Here is a 22,736-nt window from a genome sequence, read left to right on the forward strand (position 1 = left end):
CTGCGCATGCGCAGTTGTGCTGCAGTCATTGCGGGACTGGCACGATGGCTGATGGAAGTGCACTGCTGAAGTCTCTGGTGGAGGAATTTGTCTCAGGACTGCAGGACAGCAAAGCCAAAGACACAGCCGCAGGTGAACACATTTTTGTCTTGATGACTTAACACTTTTCTATAATAATTCATGGTTACTGTGTCTTTAAGTGCCAGCAAACATACCACAGGCTGTTGAACTAGCTAACTTAGTTAGCGCTACAACATCCTGTGTGCTAGCATGTTCTCACCACTCTTTAGTTACCCTTACACATAAACACACTCACATATAACATCATTATACCTCAGTCGTGTATTTCTACTGTCATGGAGTAATGTTTTTACCATATAGTTATTACGTAGCGTGGCTAAATTATTTTAACCGCATGTTTCCTGCTAGCAGCATGTACACATGAACTCTGAACTGTAGCGCTGCAGACCTCTACCCAATCTTTTTGTAACCATCAGTGATCATTTGTAAATATTGTACGTTCTGTCACGTTTTTGTACCAATTGTCCTGTTTTCTTGTGTGTGTGTTTTTTTTGTCAGGGGTGAAAAATGGAGACTTTACCGTTTTGCAGCTTGTGGAAGCTTTGGGGTGAGCTGATAAACAATAAAAACAATAGTTAGTGGCCTTTTATACACATTATTCTGCGTTTGAATTATTGTACTGTAGTTGGAATACGTTTATGAGATGTCATGTGAACATCAAGCCACTTTATTTGAATTTGCCAAATACTCGGGCTGCACGATTTTGAGAAAGAACCCATTTGCGATTTTTCTCTCCAAAGTTGCGATTCGATTTGCAATTTTTATATTTTAATCATAAAGCTGAAAATAACGAGTGAAGGAAGACATGTTACTTTCAGACTGTGAATCAAAGTAATTTTTGTCTCAAAGTGCCAAACATTAGAACAATATGCATCCATCCATCTTATTCCGCTTATCCGAGGTCGGGTCGCGGGGGCAGCAGCGTAAGCAGGGAAGCCAAGACTTCCCTCTCCCTAGCCGCTTCGTCCAGCTCCTGCCGGGGGATTCTGAAGCGCTCCCAGGCCAGCCGGGAGACATTCATAGAAAGTGAATAACTTTATCCTAAATGAATAATCAAACAAAAGTATAAAATGGGCTGTCATTTTTGTAAGCATAAAATTAACTTAAATAAATATTTAGTATCTTAATGTGCATATTTTCCCCCCAGTTAAAAAACGAGGTCGGATGTTGTCTTTTTGTTTATTGCAATCACGGCATTCTTACTTGTTCGTCCGTGTTGGTGGGGTCGTATTGCCCATCCAATTTGAAGCTGAACTATTACCACATCGGGACATTTGGCTTAGTACCGTAATCATTTTCTTTCCTCCTAATTTCTGTTACTTTGCAGAACTTCTCACTAGCGAGTCGCAAGGCTGTCTGTCTATGCTTCCTTTGTGTGTAAATCTGGCGCCCGCACTCCGCCCACCGAGACAAAGATTGTGAATGACTGAAAAGAGGGCTCACTGTGTTCATTTAGTTATACTATTAAAAAAAACGTCTTAAGGTGCTGAGAGCGATGCACAGAGTGAGACGTCTTCCTCCCTGTTTGAAGCGAGAGACGAACAAACGCGAGGCTCAACATTTCTGTTCGACCAACATGTCTAACTCAAATGGCGGTGACGGCAGAGAGGAAAAAAACTAACAAAAAAACTCAGCCTCTTGCGGTTATTTATTCCACTAATAAAAACCTTGATGTCGATTTGATGTCAATTAATCGTGCAGTCCTACTAAATACTGCTGCTTTTTTTGTGGACTTTTAATTTATTCATTGCACATTCCTTGCCTTAGACTGAGTCTGACCAGCTCTCAGTCTCACACTCGAGCCAGAGGTGTCCAACTGCTCTCGGAGGTTTTACAGGACTGCTATGGCGACCTCACAGAAAAAGAAGGTAATATCAGGAGATATTCTGTTCTGAATGTTAGAACAGGAATGACCAAAGTGTGTTTACAGAATGAAATTGTGAATAATGTCATACTAGCCCCCCACACACTTCAATTTTGATATACAGTGGTACCTCAACTTAAGAGTGCCCCAAGTAAAGACTGTTTAAGATAAGAGTTGTCTGGACTAATTGTTGAATTGCATGCAAATATCCCCGGCATTAGTTGAAAGTGAATGTCACAGTTAGGGCTGGCTAAAATAATCGATTTGATCGATTGTGGATCCATATCTTTTATTTTTTAGCAAAATCAATTCACATGGCATAATATTGATTATTCACCCCCAACATCCCAGGTTAGCCTTGTGTGTGGAGCCGCAGGGTCATGCTGAATATGCTAACATTAGCTGCCAACAAGCCGTCTGGGGTAAAACTGTAGAAAGTGAGGGACTTACTAACGTTATATTGTCACCCAATTCTCCGTGAACCATGAAGATGCAAACAGTAATAGAAGCCATTGCAACTTTTGTTGGCAAATATTTACAGCCTCTAAGTGAACCACACTGTTATGACCATGAAATGTAAACATTTGACTGAAATTGTAGTTTTTATTGATTCAATTTAGGATTGAGAGTCGTGTAAGATCACCGCTGAAGAAAGGACAGCAGCGGTACTTTTGTTTACATCTTCATCTCCCACACCGACATGAAGTGTCAAGTGCGCCAAAAAACCCAAGCATACACTTCTGGCCTTCACAATAAAATTGCTAGGTGTTACATCCTGTCAAACTGCGCTAACAAAATAAGAGTCCAAGACGAATAGCTTACATATTTACTGTTATTTTGCATTTGAAGAAACAATACCCTAGTGAAGTTTGCAGTGTTGGAATGTTGCAATTTAATTTAAAGTTATTATGATGTAAGAAAACAAAAATGTCATTTTTTTTTTCTTTAACTGATTTGGACATTTTCCATATTTACGTCTTATTTCAGCATTTTCAATATTTACGTGTAGATCGAATCAAATTGTGATTAATCGATTTAGAATCTTATGAATCGAAAACAAATTTATTTGGAGAATTGGCCGTGATACCCAGCCCTACTCACAGTGATCCCCGTAAGATCTCACCAAAACATCCGGTCTTACTCACTAGCATTAACCTATAGCTAAAGATGGACATAACTTTGTTTTTTCAAGCACGGGAAGAAAGAAAAGGACAACACTAAGAAGAAGTGGATGATTTATACTGAATTAAAGAAAAAAATCATCAAAAACATGACATAGTGTATAAATTACTTTGTGGAGCAGTTGGAGCGTATCACTACCAATATGTACCATACTGAAGCAGAATGAGTGTAACGGCAGCTAGGGATTTTTAAATTAAAAGGCATGTTACATGTTAAAATTGTGATGTTTTAAAGGGGAACTGCACTTTTTTTTTAAATTTTGCCTATCGTTCACAATAATTAGAAGAGACAAGAACACACATCTTTTTTTTTTAAATTAGGATTTTAAAGATGATTAAAAAAACGCTTGGAAGATGCAGCTAATGGGAATCACCGTTGTAGTCTTCAAAGCCCTCTCAGACAACTTCAAGACCCGCCATTAACATTTTGTATACACACTGAAAGTCTATATATAATGTAATAACAGACAAGTTCATAACAATATGTAATATGTTCAATATTTACCATATTTTGATGATTTTATTCTTCCGCGCATTGATTTCCGTTTCCATAGCACCGCACGTCTGACTTCCAGCAACAATTGTGTGGTCGTACTTCTGGATACAAAACGCTTGTGTGTGTCCTAATCATGGCAGACTTGGTAACAAACAATGAGGACGACTATTTTTGGACAAATGAGGATTCTCAACTTCATCTTTTTGAAGCTGAATGAACTGCTGCTTGTAGAAGCGAGCACGAACAAGAGGGTGAAACGTTGGAGCAGACGATAGCCAATAGAATGAGGTGAAAGCGACTCAAAGCTGCAAATGCAGAATTTGAAGCTCATTTGCTTACCCCAAATAAATTACAATAAAAGTCCCTAGCCAGTTGGACCAAACGCACAACTGTCCATTGAGTGACTCACACTTTATATTGATCATGATACACTCAGCACGTCATGCGTGTTATTACAACTACAGTACATACACTGTCTGACTAGCTCTGTACAAACAAAAGATGAAATGTGGGCTAATACTTAAAATATACTGTAATATGTTTGGGCATGTTTTTCAGTCAGTACAGATTGGTGTCTTATCGCATTGTGTTGTGCATTACAAACTCAAAACGCGTTTCGTGTTGTCGTAGAAGCTAGCTTATCTCTTTCCGTAGTTAGCTTTTACGGCTAATACCGAAGCACGCTGATGTGTTTGTTCTTATCAATGTCGCTACAATTTTGTTATTATACAGGTTACGGAACGTAAATGAAGTATTGGTGATGGTTTTTTAATGCATTTTTAAAGTGATTTAGAGGTAGAATTGATTGCTCCCATTGGCTGCATTGCTATCCACCAAGAACAAACCTATTTTACATGTTATAATGCAAAAAAAAGAAGAAAATAGCATCTGTCTTTTTGTCTCTTATAATGATTGTGAACGATAGGCAAAATTCCAAAAAAGTACAGTTCACCTTTGAGGGTTTAAGCACCTTGGTTGGTTTCAGTTCATTTCGATGGGAGATGTTGATTTGATATTCAAGTGTTTTGACTAAAGAGCTACGTCACAGAACTAATTAAGCTCATAAGTTGAGGTACCACTGAATTTATATGTGGCCCTCAGTAGAAAAAGCTTGGACACCCTACGTTTGGTTAAAAAATATTGTCACTTTCTCAATACACTAGAACCTAATTGTTTAATGGACCAACTTGTAAGGTACATACTGTAAAGTATACAAATACATTGTATAATTTGAATCGGATGCCTGCGGGCTACAGTGTGGTTGTATTGAAAATGAAACGGTTCCATTCTATTTTTGTTTAAGATAATGGTATCACTTTGTCTTTGTGCTCCTCAGTGGAAGTGCTCATAGCATTCTATGAGAACCGGTTAAAAGACCATTACGTCATCACGCCGCCTGTCTTACAGGGACTAAAAACACTGGTAAGGGTCAGGATGTCCGTCAGAAGTCACATTCCTTTTATTCCCCTGCATCTGTCTATAAGATTATAAAAACAATAATAATTAATCAAATATGGGTATATAAGAGTACCTCAAATATTTGGTGTTTATATTTAGCATTTTGATTACTTTTATTCACATATTTTTGTCCTCTGTCCTTTTTTCAGACAAAGTGCTCAACTTTGCCTCCTGGCTCGGCCGTTTCCATACTGAAATCTTTGTTTCAGGATGTTCATGTTCAGGTGATTTTTATTTGTTTTTTTGTAAATTGTACTCAGCGTGCACGGTGGAAGAGGGGTTAGTGCGTCTGCCTCACAATACGAAGGTCGTGAGTTCAATCCCGGGCTCGGGATCTTTCTGTGTGGAGTTTGCATGTCCTCCCCGTGACTGCGTGGGTTCCCTCCGGGTACTCCGGCTTCCTCCCACCTCCAAAGATATGCACCTGGGGATAGGTTGATTGGCAACACTAAATTGGCCCTAGTGTGTGAATGTGAGTGTGAATGTTGTCTGTCTATCTGTGTTGGCCCTGCGATGAGGTGGCGACTTGTCCAGGGTGTACCCCGCCTTCCGCCCGATTGTAGCTGAGATAGGCTCCAGCGCCCCCCGCGACCCCTAAGGGAATAAGCGGTAGAAAATGGATGGATGGATGTACTCAGCAAGTTTGTAAAGTTTTATAAGAGAATGATATCTACTATCATAACCTACTCAGTGGCCTAGTGGTTAGAGTGTCCGCCCTGAGATCGGTAGGTTGTGGGTTCAAACCCCGGCCGAGTCATACCAAAGACTATAAAAATGGGACCCATTACCTCCCTGCTTGGCACTCAGCATCAAGGGTTGAAATTGGGGGTTAAATCACCAAAAATGATTCCCGGGCGCGGCACTGCTGCTGCCCACTGCTCCCCTCACCTCCCAGGTGGTGAACAAGGGGATGGGTCAAATGCAGAGGACAAATTTCACCACACCTAGTGTGTGTGTGACAATCATTGGTACTTTAACTTTAACATAAGGTTTTTCTCGCAATATGGGTCTTCGACGACACATGATATTCATTTGCTTTGTATAATTACAGGCAATATTTACATTAGACCGCTTTTATTTAGTTTTTGTAAATTGTACTTATTCATTTAGTTAGCATAATTACAGGTTATATTTATATTAGACATATATACTGTATATACAGTATTGACTTGAGAGATGTAACGATTACTGGTATCATGATAAACCGCAATAAAATTCCCGATGGTTAGTATTAATGTTTGAAATTTTGATTAATGTAAAATCGTGGACTCACAGTGACACTGCTTGTGTCCTAGAGAAGCAGCTACCGAGCTAATCGCTAGCTAGCTTAAATGCTTACATGAATAGAAAATATTTCGTTGTGTGTATAAGTACTTGAGCACATTCAACAATACCGTCATAATAATGATAACCGTGATAATTTTGGTCCCAATAACCATGATATGAAGTATATATCTCTACCTGAGTTTAAGAAAACCCTGAATATATGAGGACACCTCTTTTTCAAAGACAATCTGTGCCAATGTATGTATTTTAACATCAGATTATAAATATCAGTGACATAACTGGTGCGTTACAATAAAACATCTATGATCTTTCTTAGGTTTTTCCTCAGGTGAAAATTAAGCATAAGTAAGGACTTGATTGGCCAGCTTTTGTGACTTACTGTGTAACCTAACTAAAATATTCCAAACTAAGATACTGTCTGCTGGGTTTAATATTTTTATATTCAGTATTTTAAACAGCTCAGATTTCACAAAATGCTTCTAAAACACTAATTATTTAGATACTTTTGAAGAAAAAAAATATAACAGTAAAAATATACTTTTACAATTGTATTGATTTGTACACCATATATACAATATTAATAAAACATTTATTATATTTTTGACTAGATTTGAAAATAATGTAATTTTTTCTTGTATGAACATCACACCCAAGAAATGGATACAATGTTACTATTCATCCAAAATACACTATTATAGGGGATGTACTAGTAATCCATGAAACAAATGGGTTTGAGTATTAAAAGGAACTAATACTACCAGGCCAGTTCATGTTTTTTTTGTGTATTTCCCCGCAGTCGTTGCTTCTGGCTGATAGAGCGTGTGTCTATAACATGCTCACCAATATCATGGAGACCAGAGAAGCTGGTAAGTGTTTTTGTGTGGTTTGTTTTGCTAAAAATATAAATAAATTCAGTTTGTGGGAAATTAATCACATCTTTTGTGTCCACAGAACTGAAGAGTTTAGGAGCAGATTTTGTGTTTGGTTTTGTCCAGTCAATGGACGGAGAAAGGGATCCTCGCAACCTCCTCTTAGCCTTTCAGATTGCCAAGAACATAATTCAAAGAGGTTACGATCTAGGTGAGTGATGCTAAACATTCTCTCAGTATTCACGCTCAGTCAAAGTGCTGACATTTAGAGGCAGATACAGTATGTAGTTTCATGTTCATTTCCTTTGATGCTGCAGGTAAATTCACAGAAGAGATGTTTGAGGTGACGTCCTGCTATTTCCCAATTGACTTCAGCCCGGTAAGTTCAGCTGCTTTGGTAAAATGCAAGCACTCACGATGGGCGACACTACAACATTTTATATTGACCTCACCCCAAGTGCATACAGGGCCTTTATCAAAGATATCGGTACTTTCTACTTATAATTTAAATGATTTTTGTCTTTCATTTGTTGATGATGATTATAATCGGAATCAAGCACAGGACAAACAAACATAACCATTTGTATTAACACACTTGGCTGCAAACTTTTGTCAGTCACTCTTAGAGTTAGACATTTTGTAGTATCACCATGGAGTGTAATAGCCACCTTCAGTGTAATATTGGTAACTTAAATAGATGCTTGGGGTACTAGGAAAAACATATATTAGAGTGAAGGTCACTCTTTCTACTAAATATTCAGTAGGCCTATGGCCTAAAGTATATATTGCAATATACATTGCATCCCAAAAGTATTCACAGCGCTTCCCTTTTTCCAAATTTTTTTGTTACAGCCTTCTTCTAAAATGAAGTAAATTCCATTTGGTTCTCAAAATACTACAGACAATACCCCATAATGACAACGTGATAAGTGTTTTAAATTAAATTTTTGCAAATAAAACATACAAAGTATTCACAACATATGCTTGACTCTTAGCTTGATGCATCTTTGGCAGCAATTACAGCCTCAAGTCTTTTTTAATACAATGCCGCAAACTTGGCACACCTATCTTTGGGCAGTTTGCCCATTCCACTTTGCCCAGTCTTCTTTGCAGCACTTCTCAAGCTCCATCAGGTTGGATGAGAAGCTTTAGTTTTTATCTAGGATGTCTCTGTACATTTCTGCATTCATCTTTCCCTCTATCCTGTCTGGTCTCCCAGTTCCTGCCGCTGAAAAACATCCCCACAGCATTGTGTTGCCACCACCATGCTTCACTGTACAGATGGTATTGGCCTGGTAATGAGCGGTGCCTGATTGCTTTCAAACATGATGGCTGGCATTCACGCCAAAGAGTTCAATCTTTTGTCTCATCTAACCAGAGAATTTTGTTTTTAATGGTCTGAGACTCTTTCAGGTGCATTTTGTGTAAGTTTTTACGAAAAAATGGCTTCTATCTGGCCACTGTACCATACAGGCCTGATTGGTGGTTTGCTGCAGAGATGGTTGTCCTTCTGGAAGGTTCTCCTCTCTCCACAGAGGAATTCTGTAGCTCTGACAGTTTGACCATCGGGTTCCTGGTCACCTCCCTGACTAGTCTAAGATGAATGCAGCAAAATACAGAGACATCCGGGGTGAAAAACCAACATTTCCCTTCCAACCTGATGGAGCGTAAGAGGTACTGCAAAGAGGAATGGGCAAAACTGCCCAAAGATAGGTGTGCCAAGCTTGTGACTTCGTATTCAAAAAGACTAGAGGCTGTAAAGGTGCATCAACAAAATATTGAGAAAAGGCTGTGAATAAATGTGATTTTTTTAGTATTTTTAAAAAATAAATGTGCATTTAAAAAAAACAAAAACGTTTCATATTGCCATTATAGGGTATTGCCTGTAGAATTTTGAGGATAAAAATGAATTAATTCCATTTTGAAATAATGCTCTAACATAGCAAAATGTGGAAAAAGTGAAGTGCTGTGTATACTTTCCGGATGCACTATACATTGCAGCCTCCTATAAATGACAATATGTTATTTGGCATAGAAATGATAACAGAACCATCTAAAAAGGCTCCTAATATGGCTGCTGATGTATGCATTAACATATTGCATCATTTCCAGTTGTTATTTTCTCAAAACTATTACTAAAGTACTTGCTTATTTACTGGTAATATCTGGTTACTCTCTGTTGTAACATGTTTCTAAATACACTTATGTTTAAATATAATATGCACTTAATCTTCTCTATTGTTTGGATTCTTTTTGGGTGATACTACAAATTAACAACAAAGTACGGTAGTTAAAGGGTCAGTATTGGCAATGACAATGCTGATCCTGATCGTTGAATGGTAACATTTTTGATCACTGTAATCCGACAAAAACATATATTATTTGATATTTAACAATATCAAATAATATTTATATGTTTTACTTATTCCATTTTATTACAAAATTCATAATAAAGTCAGTAGTGTAAAATCACTAAACAAAAGGAGAAACTACTGTTGTCTTTTTTCCCCTCAGTTTGTAAACAATGACAAAAACGAATGTGTAACAGTAAAAATATCGACCTAATCACTGTAGTATCGACTAGGGATGTATATCATCAGTAGGATTTTATCGATGCCCAGCAATATCAGCTGATCTGTCTCTTTTCACTTACCTCAGCCACCGAATGATCCACATGGTATCACCAGAGAGGAATTGATCCAGGCACTGAGGGATGTCCTCACTGGGACTCCTAAATTTGCTGAGGTGTGGTGTGGCTTGTATGTCGGGCTTAAACGTCTACTTTGCTTTATCTCACTGCAGAATTTTTTTCTTTCTGTCTTTATATTTCCAGTTTTTGTTACCCCTCATTATTGAGAAACTTGACTCCGATGTTCTGAGTGCAAAGCTGGACTCTCTTCAAACCCTGGTGAGAAATCAGACATGCTCCCAAGAGCATAATCATGAGAACCGTTCAGAGGATTAGTGATCATACTCTTATCCCTAAATGTCATTTAGGCTGTTTGTGTGTCACGGTATGAACACAAGGACTTGGAAAAATTCCTCGATGGACTGTGGACATCACTGCGCAGAGAGGTACGTTTGCGATAACATATTTCAAGTTACCATTTATGGTACAAATGCAACATGTTTCCTCTCTCTTATTTTCCCGGCAGGTGTTTCAGACGTCGAGTGAGAAGATTGAGTTGGCAGGCCTCTCTGCTCTTACCACCATCACTTCTTGTCTGTCTCGCTCGGTTCTCAACTCAGACTCAGAAGACGCCCTCAGCACCTTCCTTGATGTTGTCCTCAAAGGTGCATCCTTTGCTTTTTAAACAAAGTAGTATACTGTACCTTGAGTTACGAGCTTAATTGGTTTTGTGACATAGCTCTTAACTTGTCACACTTGTATCTCGAATCAACATTGCCCATTTAAATAAATTTAAATACATTTAATTGGTGCTTACCTTCCCAAAACAGCACAATTTTAGCATGTAACATGCCTTTTAAAAAGAAAAACAAACTTCCAGATAATATTTGAATAAAAACAATACAATAGAATGTATTACTAACAACTACTGTAGTTTTATGAAGTAATGTAATAATCATGTACCTTGGAGAGTGGATTTCTACACATTATTCTTTAAGCTGCTTCTCTGTAAAACACACCATCAGCAGCTTCTCCATTTTTTCATGGATACATTTACGCCGTTTGGATATTATTTTCACGTGCTTGGCTAGTGTTAGACTGATTGTATCGAGCAGATTAGCAGTGATGCGCTCGAATTGCTTTGTCAAGTTGGCGACACGCTCAGTCATATTTTTGATGATTTCTTTCTTTAATTCAATAAATATCATCAAGTGCTTCTTCTCAGCACTGTCTTTCACACTTACTTTATTCCTTCCCATGTTTGGAAAAACGAAGTCATGTCCATTTCTAGCTATAAGCTAATGCTAGCAAGTAAGACCAGTTTTGGGTGGATCTTAGTTGTTTCACTGTGAAATTTGCTACGCCAACTAATAGCGTGGGTGCTTGTAACTTAAATTTTGGCTTGCAGAACAATTAGCTGAGAGACCACTCATATCTATAAAAAAAAAAAAGTCTTATATTGGGACACTCTTAAGTTAAGGTACCACCATAAAGGTGCTTATCTGTATCGTACATTATCATTTGGTACATAAGCACAATCTACACACATCCAACACAATATGTGTAACAATTTCAGTTTTTCATGCACCAAATGGTGTTTCTAATAAATTATTTACCTTTATATACCTGCATGAGAATTACAGAGAGGATATATTTTTGTTTTTCTAATGAGCTTGTGACATGATTCTAGACTGCAATCATCATCTCTGTGAGCCTGACCTGAAACTTGTGTGGCCCAGCGCCAAGCTGCTCCAGGCCGCTTGCAGCGCCTCCAACAGGGCGAGTCACATCATCACCACTGCCGTCATGCCAGCGCTCGTCAGTCAGTACAACAACAGAACCGAGGTAAAACCTTGCAACACGGCGGAGGATAGCACAGTTACCGATGTATGTCTCATTATCATGACGTTTTCGCTGGGCAGTGTTCCCATAGACGCACATTACTGGAGGTGATGCAGCGCTTTGTTCAGTCTGTAAAAATCAGCGAGTCATCAGAAAACGGTGAGTGACAATCTTTCAAACTGGCAAACTTTCTAAAACACTGATTCCCAACCACTGTGCCGCTACACGTCAATAATTATTATAAATGTTTATATTATTATTTACTGAAAATAATGTATATTTGTTCATCTAGCTGTAATAGCGACTAGAAGGCAGGAACCTGTGTGCCACCCGTTGCCCTTCATGCAACATTTTTTGTTTGGTGAATATTTGCTTATATAAAATATGTGCCTTGACTCAAAAGTACCGAAACACTGTCCTAAAGCACCAGGCCCCCACCGTAGGGAAACAACCTGGTACTGGTACATAGGCAGGGCCAAACCGGGATGGGGAAAACTGTCTCAGGCTGCAGCTATCGATTATATTAGTAATCAAGTATTTTATCGATTTGTTTTTTTGATTAATGGAGTTATTGGATAAAAAAAATCACTATAGCTTCAATGAGTATTTAGGAATAATTGTCGAAATAAAAATGTTTCCTGCTTGCCATAACCTTCAATGTTTTTTCTAATAAACACACATCACCATTGAAAATGCATATATGTTAAAAGTTAAAAGCTTTTTTCTGATCCATTTAATCGATTAATCGTTGTAGCTCTAAAACTCTGAAGAGACATAGTCATACTTAAATATATTAAAATATAAATATGTTTGTTTGACTCTTACTCTGTCAAATGGTGTATACGTCACTCGTGCTCGTGTCGTCACTGTCATGCTAACATGTAAAACTTTTTTCCAGATTAAAATAAAATGGAAGACTTTTGCCACACACATCAAGCCATACTATTATTGTACCGATGTTTGTTTTGAGGTTTTCATTTTATGTTGTATTTTTCTTTGTTTTACCCATTAATACATAACAATAGCATTAGCAACCATAAAATCTGCTTAACTGCTCAGAAAGATTGGGGACCAATGTTTTAAAATACAGTTGTCTTTGTCATTCCACTCTTATTAGAGGAGCGAGTGCTATCCGGCGTCTGTTCGTCCTTGTGCTGCGTGACCTTCTCAGCGCTGTCAGAGACTAACAGCAGTCTGCAGGTCACAGCCACGTCCGTGCTCACCTCACTAGCACGACAAAAAGGTCAGATGCCGTAAACTAAACTCTTAAATGTAGTAGTTTTGGTGCGCTTTCTCATTAATTACATTTTGCTTTTCAAGGCTTGTTGTCAAACTCTCAAATTGAGCAGGCCGTCGACCATCTGACTCGGCTGTTGCTGTCAGACGAGGATGACAAAGTCAGGTCGGCTTGCTTTTTCCCCTCCCTTTTCTGTTTATTCTTCCTACTTCAGTATCTTTTTTTTACTGTTGTTTGCTCTGTTTTCCCAACCAGTCTTGCTGTGGTGGATTGTGCTGGGAGCTTGGCAGAAGTTCACCCAACAGTTTTCATCACCAATATGATCCCAAATCTAAAACAAATTGTGTTTTCTGGTAAGACAAGTAAGATATTTTCCCAATCTGACATTCTGTATGTATTATCCATGCTGTATCTTTCCTCTTCTATTTTCAGAGCCAATGGAGCAGGTTGGAGATTCTGTGCAACATCTACATCCTGCAGTGCGTCAACGCTGTTTGTCCATGCTCGCGGCAGTGTCCACCAGATCTAGTGTTGCTAAGGAGAGCACGCCTGTCCTTTTGGATGTCCTCCGTTCAACACATTCTGGTAAAACTGTCATATATTTTGCTATATTTTCCTTTTTAACAGACTGTAATTGTTGGTATACTATTATGCTTTTTTCATGAAAACCGAATGAATCTCATTCCTGCTGATTGAATAACAAGAAAATATTGTTTTTGTGTATTTGCGCCCCCTACCACTAACCTGACTGTCGCCAGATCCTTGTAGTTCGCTGAGCTGCACACAAGGATCTGGGACTTCTCAATAGGAGATGTATTTCAGAAGGCGTGGCCTTGTAAAAAAATCATTGTATGTGATTGGATAAACCACTTGTCCGTTATCTTGAATGATGTACTACTTCAACCACTCACATCGAAATCAACCCGTGACGCTTATGAGAGCGACGCTGGGAAATCCAAAACAGAACAGCTGACATATTGGATAACAACAGAGCGAAAAGTTAATAAATGCCCTCAAAACCGTTCTCTGTTCATCTTTTAAAGAAATAATATTTGATAGATTCGACAAAACAGTTGTAATAGCAGAATCAATGTCAGCACACGACTGCTCGCTGCGTGCCGCCATTGTTGTTTGAATCAAACAGTCGCTTCGGCGCTACGTCACATCTATGAAATTCCGCTCGGCGATCCTGATTGGTTCATTAATTTTTGCTATTTTGAAGGAGGTTGCATTGTCCTTGAGCCCAGATCCTTGTGTGGAGCTGAGCGAACTACAAGGATCTGGCGAGAGTCAGGTTACCTTACCACCAGATGACGGCCAAAACAAAGTGCTTAATTCTCAGCTTTGATGAGAGTAAATTATTTAAACTGCCATAAACCGCTAAAATGCAATAGAAATAATCTTGAGCAATTATATATAACATGACAGATATATTGTGTGTGTGTGTGTGTATATATATATATATATATATATATACAGTGGGGCAAAAAAGTATTTAGTCAGCCACCCATTGATTGTCAATGGGTGGCTGACTAAATACTTTTTTGCCCCACTGTATATGACTTGTTTGAGCTCAATAAACTCAACCAAGTCCTGCCTGCTTTCTCTCATTCTCGCTCAGTAAGCACTGTAAAAATAATGTTTTGTCTACTTGTTTACTGTATCAAAATCAATGTTGTTATGAATTATTGACCTGTTCAAGCCTGCAATTACCCAAGCTCAATTATTCCACTCTGCAACTTTTTTTTTTTTAAATAATGCATATTGTGCATTTTGCCATTATTAAAAAAACAGATGTCATTTTTGACAATAGGTAGATCTGAAGTTGTTGAAAGATTTCAACCTTTGAAAATAGGAAAAATACTCTATATAAATGTATTGCTGACTTTTATGAGCGGTTCCCTTTTATATCCTAAGAGTAGGGGTGTATAGTCAAACTTAAAGTTGCACAAGGGTTGAACGCAGACCTGCAAACATGTATACATTTACCCATGTATGTGACTGTTGGTGGAAAACGTTTAGTGTAAACCCATGTTGAAATGATCAGCCATGCTTTTTGTTGATATCAGCGGGAAGGCTTTATGTTTGGACCTAACTTTTATAGCTTTTGTTTTAGCTATGCAACCAAACTCGCTTAACCCCTCCTTAATTCTCCTGTTGCAGGCAAAGTCAGTTTCTCGACGGAAGAGGCGGTGTTGACGTGCCGCAGCCTCCAGAGAATAGCTGAGCAGGTTGAAGACACAGAGGACTCCGGGCGTTGCTTCCACGACGTCATCATCCCACAACTGTTGTCACTTGCACTCCAGGCAGCACTGCAGGGTGAGAGAGCCCATAATCCTTTCCTGAAAATGCTATAGTTATTTAGTGAGATGATTACTGTTGAATGTTTACATTGTGTGTTTTTAGACAAAATATCATCAAGTCACCACAGTCCTCTGGTGGACGAGGCGGTTCTGTCCACCATGGTTTCTGTCATTAGTACAGCCTGCTCGAGGCTGCAACCTACGTTAGTACAAACACCTTTATGCAAGCAAAAATGTACTCACTGGATACCTCATTAGGTACACCCGCATCTTCCTATGAAATGTTGGATCAAAAACGTTTGTTCGGCTTTATCTAATTGTTTCCCCATAGGTGGATATTTGTTTCCCACAAGACAGTGGTTTAATTTGCAAAATTGGCCATGACACATCCATCCATCTTCTACCGCTTGTCCCTATCGGGGTCGCGGGGGGTGCTGAAGCCTATCCCAATTGCAGTCGGGTGTAAGGCGGGGTATACCCTGGACAAGTCGCCACCTCATTAAAGGCCATGACGCGTGTGCATATAGTTTTTATGGAGAGACAGAAAGTGAACAAAAAACTTGTTTTCTATAGCTTATTTTTGTGCTTGCCGAAAATATCAATACAGGCTTTCATGTTAGTCTTCAACAGTTTAGAACAGGGGTCCCCAAACTACGGCCCACGGGCCGGATTCGGCCCGCCAGCGTCCAAAATCAGGCGCGCGGGAAGTGCCAAGTATTAAAAAAGAAGAAAAAAAAGAAACATTTCTGTCTTTTCTTATCCACTTTGCACCGCTTGCTACTCACGTTGTCTCCTAGCCGCTCAGGCAAATCATATTGTCTAAAAATGCATTTTCTCATCGATAACGTGACATCATCACACGCGCGCGGAAAGTGCGCTATATATACGTATATATATATATATATATATATATATATATATATATATATATATATATATATATATATATATACAAACACACACACAGCCCGGCCCCCGGCCAAATTGTTTTAACCCCATGCGGCCCCCGAGTCAAAAAGTTTGGGGACCCCTGGTTTAGAAGAAGTCGCTAGATTTGTCAAAAGTCGCTGTTTTGGAAGAGACAATACAGAACGGTCTGGATACTTGCAAAATATATCGCTCCTGCTATATCTTCTTATTCTCTGGCAGACCAGGGTTCTTCACCATGAAATGACTAATGGTGTCTCAACTAAATGAAGGAACCTCCATTTATTACAATGAATGTTTGTGTTTTTGTACATAACATACTTTGCATGGAAAACAACCAAAGTAACTTTTTGGCCCTGTTGAGTATGTAGGCATGTATGAGATGTGTTAAGAAGCAGAGTTACAATGCCATCTACTGTACGGAGTTGTAACAATAAGCTACATTCACAGGCAATGTGTGTCTGAGCGAGATCGCCATATGTTTTTGTGGCGGTCCAAATGTATTTGTGACGGGCCACAACAAATACAGGTAAACACTGTGATGAAGTGCAGGGAGATTATGAGCACACGTTGTTTGAGATGTAAACATAAGATATATCTCTATTTATTTTTCAAACTTGACAACATTTGCTGCAATTCAAAAGACAGTTCATCTGAGCTGACCTTATTATTAAACCCTGATTTTATTGTTGTTGATTTTTTTAACAGTACATGCTGTATATAGAATGTCATAAACAAGTTGAGGATGCTCAGTGGGGTACATTGTGGTTTACATCAACATTTTTTGGTCTCTTATTACATCTTATTGGTGTACCTAATGTTATGGCCTGTGAGTATACATTTGCAATATGCTTTATCAATAATTGTTACTTATTGTGTTTGTCATATAGTTTTGTGAAACTGGAAGGATGTGTAAACTGTCAGATGTTGGTTTCCTGTCATGCATTTAGTGTGATTTCCTGTTATTTTTAGACTGGCGGGCCAGACGGCGACAAGGTTTGTCTCTCTCTTCCTGGATGGTGACGTCTCCTTTTTGCCTGACAACTCCTTCCCTTCACACATCAAGCTGCTTGCAAATGTACGTACATGCCTTTATTTATCCAGCCGTCTATTTTCTGTTGATTTTGTGGACATTTTGGGGCACGGCTCGTGATGCTCTTCTCCATGGCAAAAAGTATTTAAATGTCTAACTAACTTTGGAAGAACTGTACAGTGTCATTTAGTGTTCCGCAATATGGACGGTATACATTATGAATGATACGATAGAGCTCTTAATACTGATGTTGTATCGTGATAATGCTAGTTTTTGACACATTCTCCGTCCACCAAATGTGAAAGCGACAAGCGAACGAATGCGTCCCCAATGGAATGTAACATTCTCGGCCAACGTCCCTCCACAGTGCAAAGCTACTATTAAGTCAGTAATCCTAGCCTCCAGGGCGGCAAATAAACTAAGAACTGGACGAAGAGGAATAGCGTAACATGCTACACTACACACAAGGTATGCTAACTGCTAAGTTGGAGCTTCTGAATGTATACCGAATTGGGCGAATCGATACAAATATCGACAGTATCAATACCAAGTGTAGTATCAGTATATGGTTGATATTACATTTCGATATTTTGTATTATCACAAAATCTTTTGCCGTTTTTGTTAATAGTAGGAATCCTTTAAATATTTAATTGTTATTGTGACAGCACCATCCTGTGTTTTTGTCTGATTATAATTGGGATCAAAATTATTCATTCAAAAAATGTCAGTATCACAATTTGTATGACCGATACTGTCCCTGTAACTGCTTGGTATTGGATCGATATTATTGTCCAAAACTAATGTAAAGTATCCAAACGACAGAAGAATAAGTGCTTGTTATATTTTAACAGAAGTATGGATAGAACCATGTTACAACGAAAAGCAGCCTGCTATTGACAGTATATTAGCAAGCAGATTAATAATAGTTTTGACAAAATAATACAACCGCTTACATCAGCAGCTAAATCAAGAGCCTTTGTAACCTGTTTTGAAATGGTTTTATTATATTATACATGCAAAATAATATATGATGCTTTATATTGTAATTTCAGGAACTGGAATATATTTTGGAATATACATGTTTATCACCCATCCCTGGTATCATTGTATGTTTTTTGTGTAACTGTTTGTGTGATCTTCCCAGCAGCACCAGGACGACTCATGGAGACAGTCTCAGATGGTTTGTCTGCTGATGGGCTGCGTGTGTTCATTACCTCACACTGTGAGTCTCAGATGACCCTTTTTGGGGATTAGTTCTATCAATGCAAGTGCTCGTACCAGTGGCTACTTGTTGTAATGTCTTGTCATTTCAACTCATTCTGCCCCAATCGTCAATTTGCATAGATGTTTTTTGAAAAATATTTTTTTGTTTTTAGGTGGCAGTGCCCCAGATTGAGCGTCTACTATCAGAACTGGAGGAGATGAGTTGTACCTGCAGCCACGCCCTGTCTTATACCTCCGCTGCCAAATGCTTTGCTGGCCTGGTCAACAAGATCCCTTTGGGTTAGTCACTGTTTGTAAGCTAAAGACACTGAAGACAAAAAGTTTACAAAGCGTGTTGTCCTTTTTTAGGCGACTCTCTTGACAGCCTGCTTCACAAGACAACAGCCAGGGTCTTCAGCGAGTTGAACTCTGAAGCATCACGTGTGCGCACACAGGCGTTCACACTCATGGTGTGGGTACGTTACTCCTTTTTTATTTCGTCAATATTCAATCCATCATTGATTACCAACTCAACATCTTAGTAAAGCTGTGTGTCTCAAGGTTGGCAAAGCTCTTCTTCTCCGCTACCACCCCACATTCTCAGCACTGACTGACAAGGTAAATATGCTTTAAAGCAGCAAAAAAAGCAATTAACACTTTTGGGAGTCAAAGCCTGTTTTTTGTTTTTTTATGCAGCTCTTCTTGCTGCTTGATGATGCCAATTTGGGCCATGTGGCGGCAGACGGGTTCTTGCTGTTGATGAGCGACTCGACAGATGTTCTTACTCGCAGTTGCCATGCGGATGTGCGGATCATGTATCGCCAGCGCTTCTTTAGTGAGAACTCATCCAAATTGGTCCAGGGTTTTAACGCAGCTCCTGAAGGTACACTCTTTATATTTGATTTATACGAGGGCTGTCAACGTTAACGTGTTAACGAATGTGATTAATAAAAAAAAGTTATCGCGTTATCATAAATGAACAATTAATCACACTATTTGTTATGACTGCACACAACTTCAAAAGCCGGTCCCAAAGTTCCAACATCCCTATTTTATCCCAACTCCACTTACTGGCAGTCCTAGTGAACCTTGTACATGCCCCTAATACTCCATGGGCTCTACGAGAGCCTATTGCACAATGGGCGTTGGAAGTGATGAGAGGCGGCCAATTTCACTTCAAAACACTCCGATGGAACTTTAGATAAAACTGAGGTAATTTGTTGGCATTGCAAAGACAAACTTCACTCGCAGACTGCAAATCCATGATGATTGTTTGGTTTACGTATGAGAAAGTCCACGATGATTGGTTGGTTTATGTCTGAAGAGTTACGATTGGCTATGGTTAGGTCCAATTAGAGGTGAAATAAGGTGGGTCATGATGCTTTAAAACCAGGAATTAAAATCAAAAGACATTCCTCACAGCTGTGGTAGAAACCCCATAAAACCCTAATTTAAATGTATGTTTCTTACAAGGTGCATCAATAGGGCATTTACCGGTACTTTTATGTAATTGAAAGTATTTTTAACATTTTATAATTGTTCTGTTTTGTTCTGGCTAACTTGACATTGCACTGTGCACCCTGCACAGCTGTGTGAGCAAACCACTCAGGGAGGAGGGAGGCGATGGGAAAGTGTCATTGCTGCTTAGGCAACACTGATATAAAAGATTCCAGTCTAGGCATAAAAATATGTACACTTTTATTGATTTTCGTTCATGTAAAGATGGAGTTTGTTAATGTCTTTTGCATCCAACATTTTTGCGCTTGCCGTTGTCATTTTGCCCCTGTGTTTTTCTTTGTGTTGGATCAGTAATTTATCCTGTGCTGAAAAGTCTCCATTCCAATAGAGTTTATATTTTGGTGTTTAATTGATATTATTGTTTAAGTCAGTCATATAACATTAAAAGTCAATGACGCTGATCTGCAAATAACAGTAAAAATTAAGCTTCTTACTTTGAATTGTATTGTATTATTTATCATATTTCAAGGAATGTTTGTCTGGTTTGCTGTTGTTTAAACTGTTGTGATCTGTATCCAATATGGCTGCTATTCAGAAGATTACCTACTAATTTAAAATGTGAAAAAAAAGTTAATCAAAACCTTAACTATCATCTTTTGATAAGGTAAGCCTTTCTCTAATATATTTGTTCTTCCTCAGAAAAAAAGCCCAACTACTTGAAGGCCCTGTCTAACATCGTCAACAAACTACCTAAACAGGTTCAAGTCACGGAACTACCTGCGGTCAGTCAAGACAAAGCATCAATGTTTAGATCCTTCCTGAGTCAAACTGATTATAACATATTTTATTTGGGTCCAGCTCCTGTCCTTGCTGCTGCAGGCCTTAACATTTCCTGACCAGGGTGTCCAGCTGTCCACACTGTCCTGTCTGGAGCCGGTCCTCGCCGACCCACCCCCAGCGCTCATCCAACAACTAGAAGCGTTGTTCAACAGGCTGCTGGCCCTTACGTCTAGCCCTGCTATGGTTAGTCAAACATTTTTACTTGGGGTGGGCGATACTGCAAATTTTGATATTGATTTCGATACCAAGTAAATACATGGGATTGTTGTTCTTTTTTAAAAAATTTTTACCTTGATTTCAGGCAAACACAACACATTAGTGAACAATGTACTTGTATGTAAATTAGGGTGGTAACTAATTGGTTTGACCACTTGTAGGAAATAATATACAACAGCAGAAGACAAGACTTTACGTTCAAAATTTTTATATTTTATGGTGTGTATTATGAATTAGCTTGATTTGAATTTCAATTTTATTTGGAGCTGTTTATAAACATTTAGTATATTAAATATATAGAATCGTGTCCTGACATTTGATCTGTGTTTGTACATTACAGTGAAAATTATTTCAGACAGTTAAATTAGAATTGATTTATTTAAAAAACTAATTTAAAATCATTTGATAGCCCTAATATGAATACAACAATATAAGACACTGTAACAATATCAAACAGTTACAGTAGTCCCTCGCCACATCACGTTATGAGGTTTTTTGAAAATGTATTTTCTTTTTTTCAGCAAATTCTGTGCATTTTTGGCCTATATTGAGCATTTTCAAGCATAAAATGGCTAAATAAAGATATCAATACTACAGTAGATGATACCAAACCAGTCAGATGACGCTGTTCACAATCAGCGTCATTTGAGATTAAGAGTGTAAAGGGGATTAAAGGATGTTGTTTCATGTCTAGAGGGCTCTAATAATGTTAAAAACAGTATTTAGATGGTCATAAACAGGTTTTTAATGCTCTACCTATAACAATATTTGATTTATAACAGTAATAAACAAGTGTTTACAACATTTATTATATATTTTACTATATACTATAGTATATATTTACTATATTCCCCTTAACCCCAAAAGGGACAAGTGGTACAAAATGGATGGAAGGGATAGTGCATACAAGTTTTCCAAGACTTCAAAGATTCTTTATTGTCAATTTTTCAATACATGCAAGACAAAAGCAAAAACTACTTTTGGCTTTTATTCAATTTCTTTAATATTCATGATAATAATGAACAATTAATTTTATTATAATAATAAAGCGACATCAATAAAAGTTGAGCGGAGAACCAACAAGGGCTTTTTAGCAATATGCTTTTTTTTTTAAATAATAGTTTTCTGTTTTGGCTTTCCTGTGTAAAATAATGTATATGCTGACTTTGTAAATAAAATATTAATATAGCAATAATATCAGTATAACAATGTGAAGAACACAATAACAAAAACAGAACTAAAACAAAATATCGATCTCATCACACAAGTTTCAAAACTATACAGAAACAACTCTCTGTGTCAATCCTGTCATTTAAAAAAAAAAGTTTTTAACTGGACATGTTTACACATGTAATATGAAGCAGATCTCAGAGTCAGAGTTGTTCTCTTGCAGAACGTGAGGATCACAACACTGCGCTGCATCCACGCCCTGTCCTACTTCCCTGAACAGGAAGTAAGTGTGCCCAGCTTTTGACAGTATGAGAATTTAGCGCCTACTTTACAACGTTCATGTCTTTCTCAGTGTAATTTAGGGGAATGGCTGTAAAGGTTTTGTGACAAAGGAGTTAAAATGTACTCTAAACAATGTAACAACAACAATCAAATTTTTTTATGTGTGTGAGCAAACAAACTCCCTAAGCATTAAGTGGAGCACATGTGAGCAACATTACAGGTGCACACTGTGGCCATACCAGCATCACACCTGTCCCGAACATGACTTAATAACAAGTTAAATGGTTTATTATAATAATCAAATGACAGTAGTAATTTTCATGAGATTATCTCATATAAGTGATTTGGCCCAATTACAG

The 22,736-nt window shown here is 38.2% G+C and overlaps 1 protein-coding gene across 2 annotated transcripts in view; it reads left to right on the forward strand.

Annotated features, from left to right (window-relative positions):
• Window positions 1-22,736, forward strand: part of mms19 (MMS19 homolog, cytosolic iron-sulfur assembly component) — a 27,079-nt gene continuing 4,343 nt past the window's right edge. The window contains exons 1-29 of one of the 2 annotated variants that reach the window (XM_062056141.1): window positions 1-132; window positions 580-628; window positions 1,849-1,949; window positions 4,959-5,044; window positions 5,230-5,304; window positions 7,164-7,233; window positions 7,319-7,447; window positions 7,554-7,615; window positions 9,895-9,981; window positions 10,070-10,144; window positions 10,234-10,311; window positions 10,392-10,530; window positions 11,556-11,710; window positions 11,788-11,866; window positions 12,825-12,950; window positions 13,028-13,109; window positions 13,200-13,297; window positions 13,377-13,529; window positions 15,108-15,263; window positions 15,351-15,450; window positions 17,147-17,252; window positions 18,353-18,430; window positions 18,585-18,711; window positions 18,781-18,887; window positions 18,973-19,029; window positions 19,108-19,294; window positions 20,569-20,651; window positions 20,728-20,892; window positions 22,319-22,378. In XM_062056141.1, the coding sequence (XP_061912125.1) occupies window positions 45-132; window positions 580-628; window positions 1,849-1,949; window positions 4,959-5,044; window positions 5,230-5,304; window positions 7,164-7,233; window positions 7,319-7,447; window positions 7,554-7,615; window positions 9,895-9,981; window positions 10,070-10,144; window positions 10,234-10,311; window positions 10,392-10,530; window positions 11,556-11,710; window positions 11,788-11,866; window positions 12,825-12,950; window positions 13,028-13,109; window positions 13,200-13,297; window positions 13,377-13,529; window positions 15,108-15,263; window positions 15,351-15,450; window positions 17,147-17,252; window positions 18,353-18,430; window positions 18,585-18,711; window positions 18,781-18,887; window positions 18,973-19,029; window positions 19,108-19,294; window positions 20,569-20,651; window positions 20,728-20,892; window positions 22,319-22,378 (2,958 nt within the window). In that variant the 5' untranslated portion in view covers window positions 1-44. The remainder of the gene's footprint in view (window positions 133-579; window positions 629-1,848; window positions 1,950-4,958; window positions 5,045-5,229; window positions 5,305-7,163; window positions 7,234-7,318; window positions 7,448-7,553; window positions 7,616-9,894; window positions 9,982-10,069; window positions 10,145-10,233; window positions 10,312-10,391; window positions 10,531-11,555; window positions 11,711-11,787; window positions 11,867-12,824; window positions 12,951-13,027; window positions 13,110-13,199; window positions 13,298-13,376; window positions 13,530-15,107; window positions 15,264-15,350; window positions 15,451-17,146; window positions 17,253-18,352; window positions 18,431-18,584; window positions 18,712-18,780; window positions 18,888-18,972; window positions 19,030-19,107; window positions 19,295-20,568; window positions 20,652-20,727; window positions 20,893-22,318; window positions 22,379-22,736) is intronic. The other variant, XM_062056142.1, reaches the window with a different exon arrangement.

The sequence above is a fragment of the Entelurus aequoreus genome, linkage group LG08, assembly GCF_033978785.1.
Source record: "Entelurus aequoreus isolate RoL-2023_Sb linkage group LG08, RoL_Eaeq_v1.1, whole genome shotgun sequence".
Lineage (NCBI taxonomy): Eukaryota > Metazoa > Chordata > Actinopteri > Syngnathiformes > Syngnathidae > Entelurus > Entelurus aequoreus.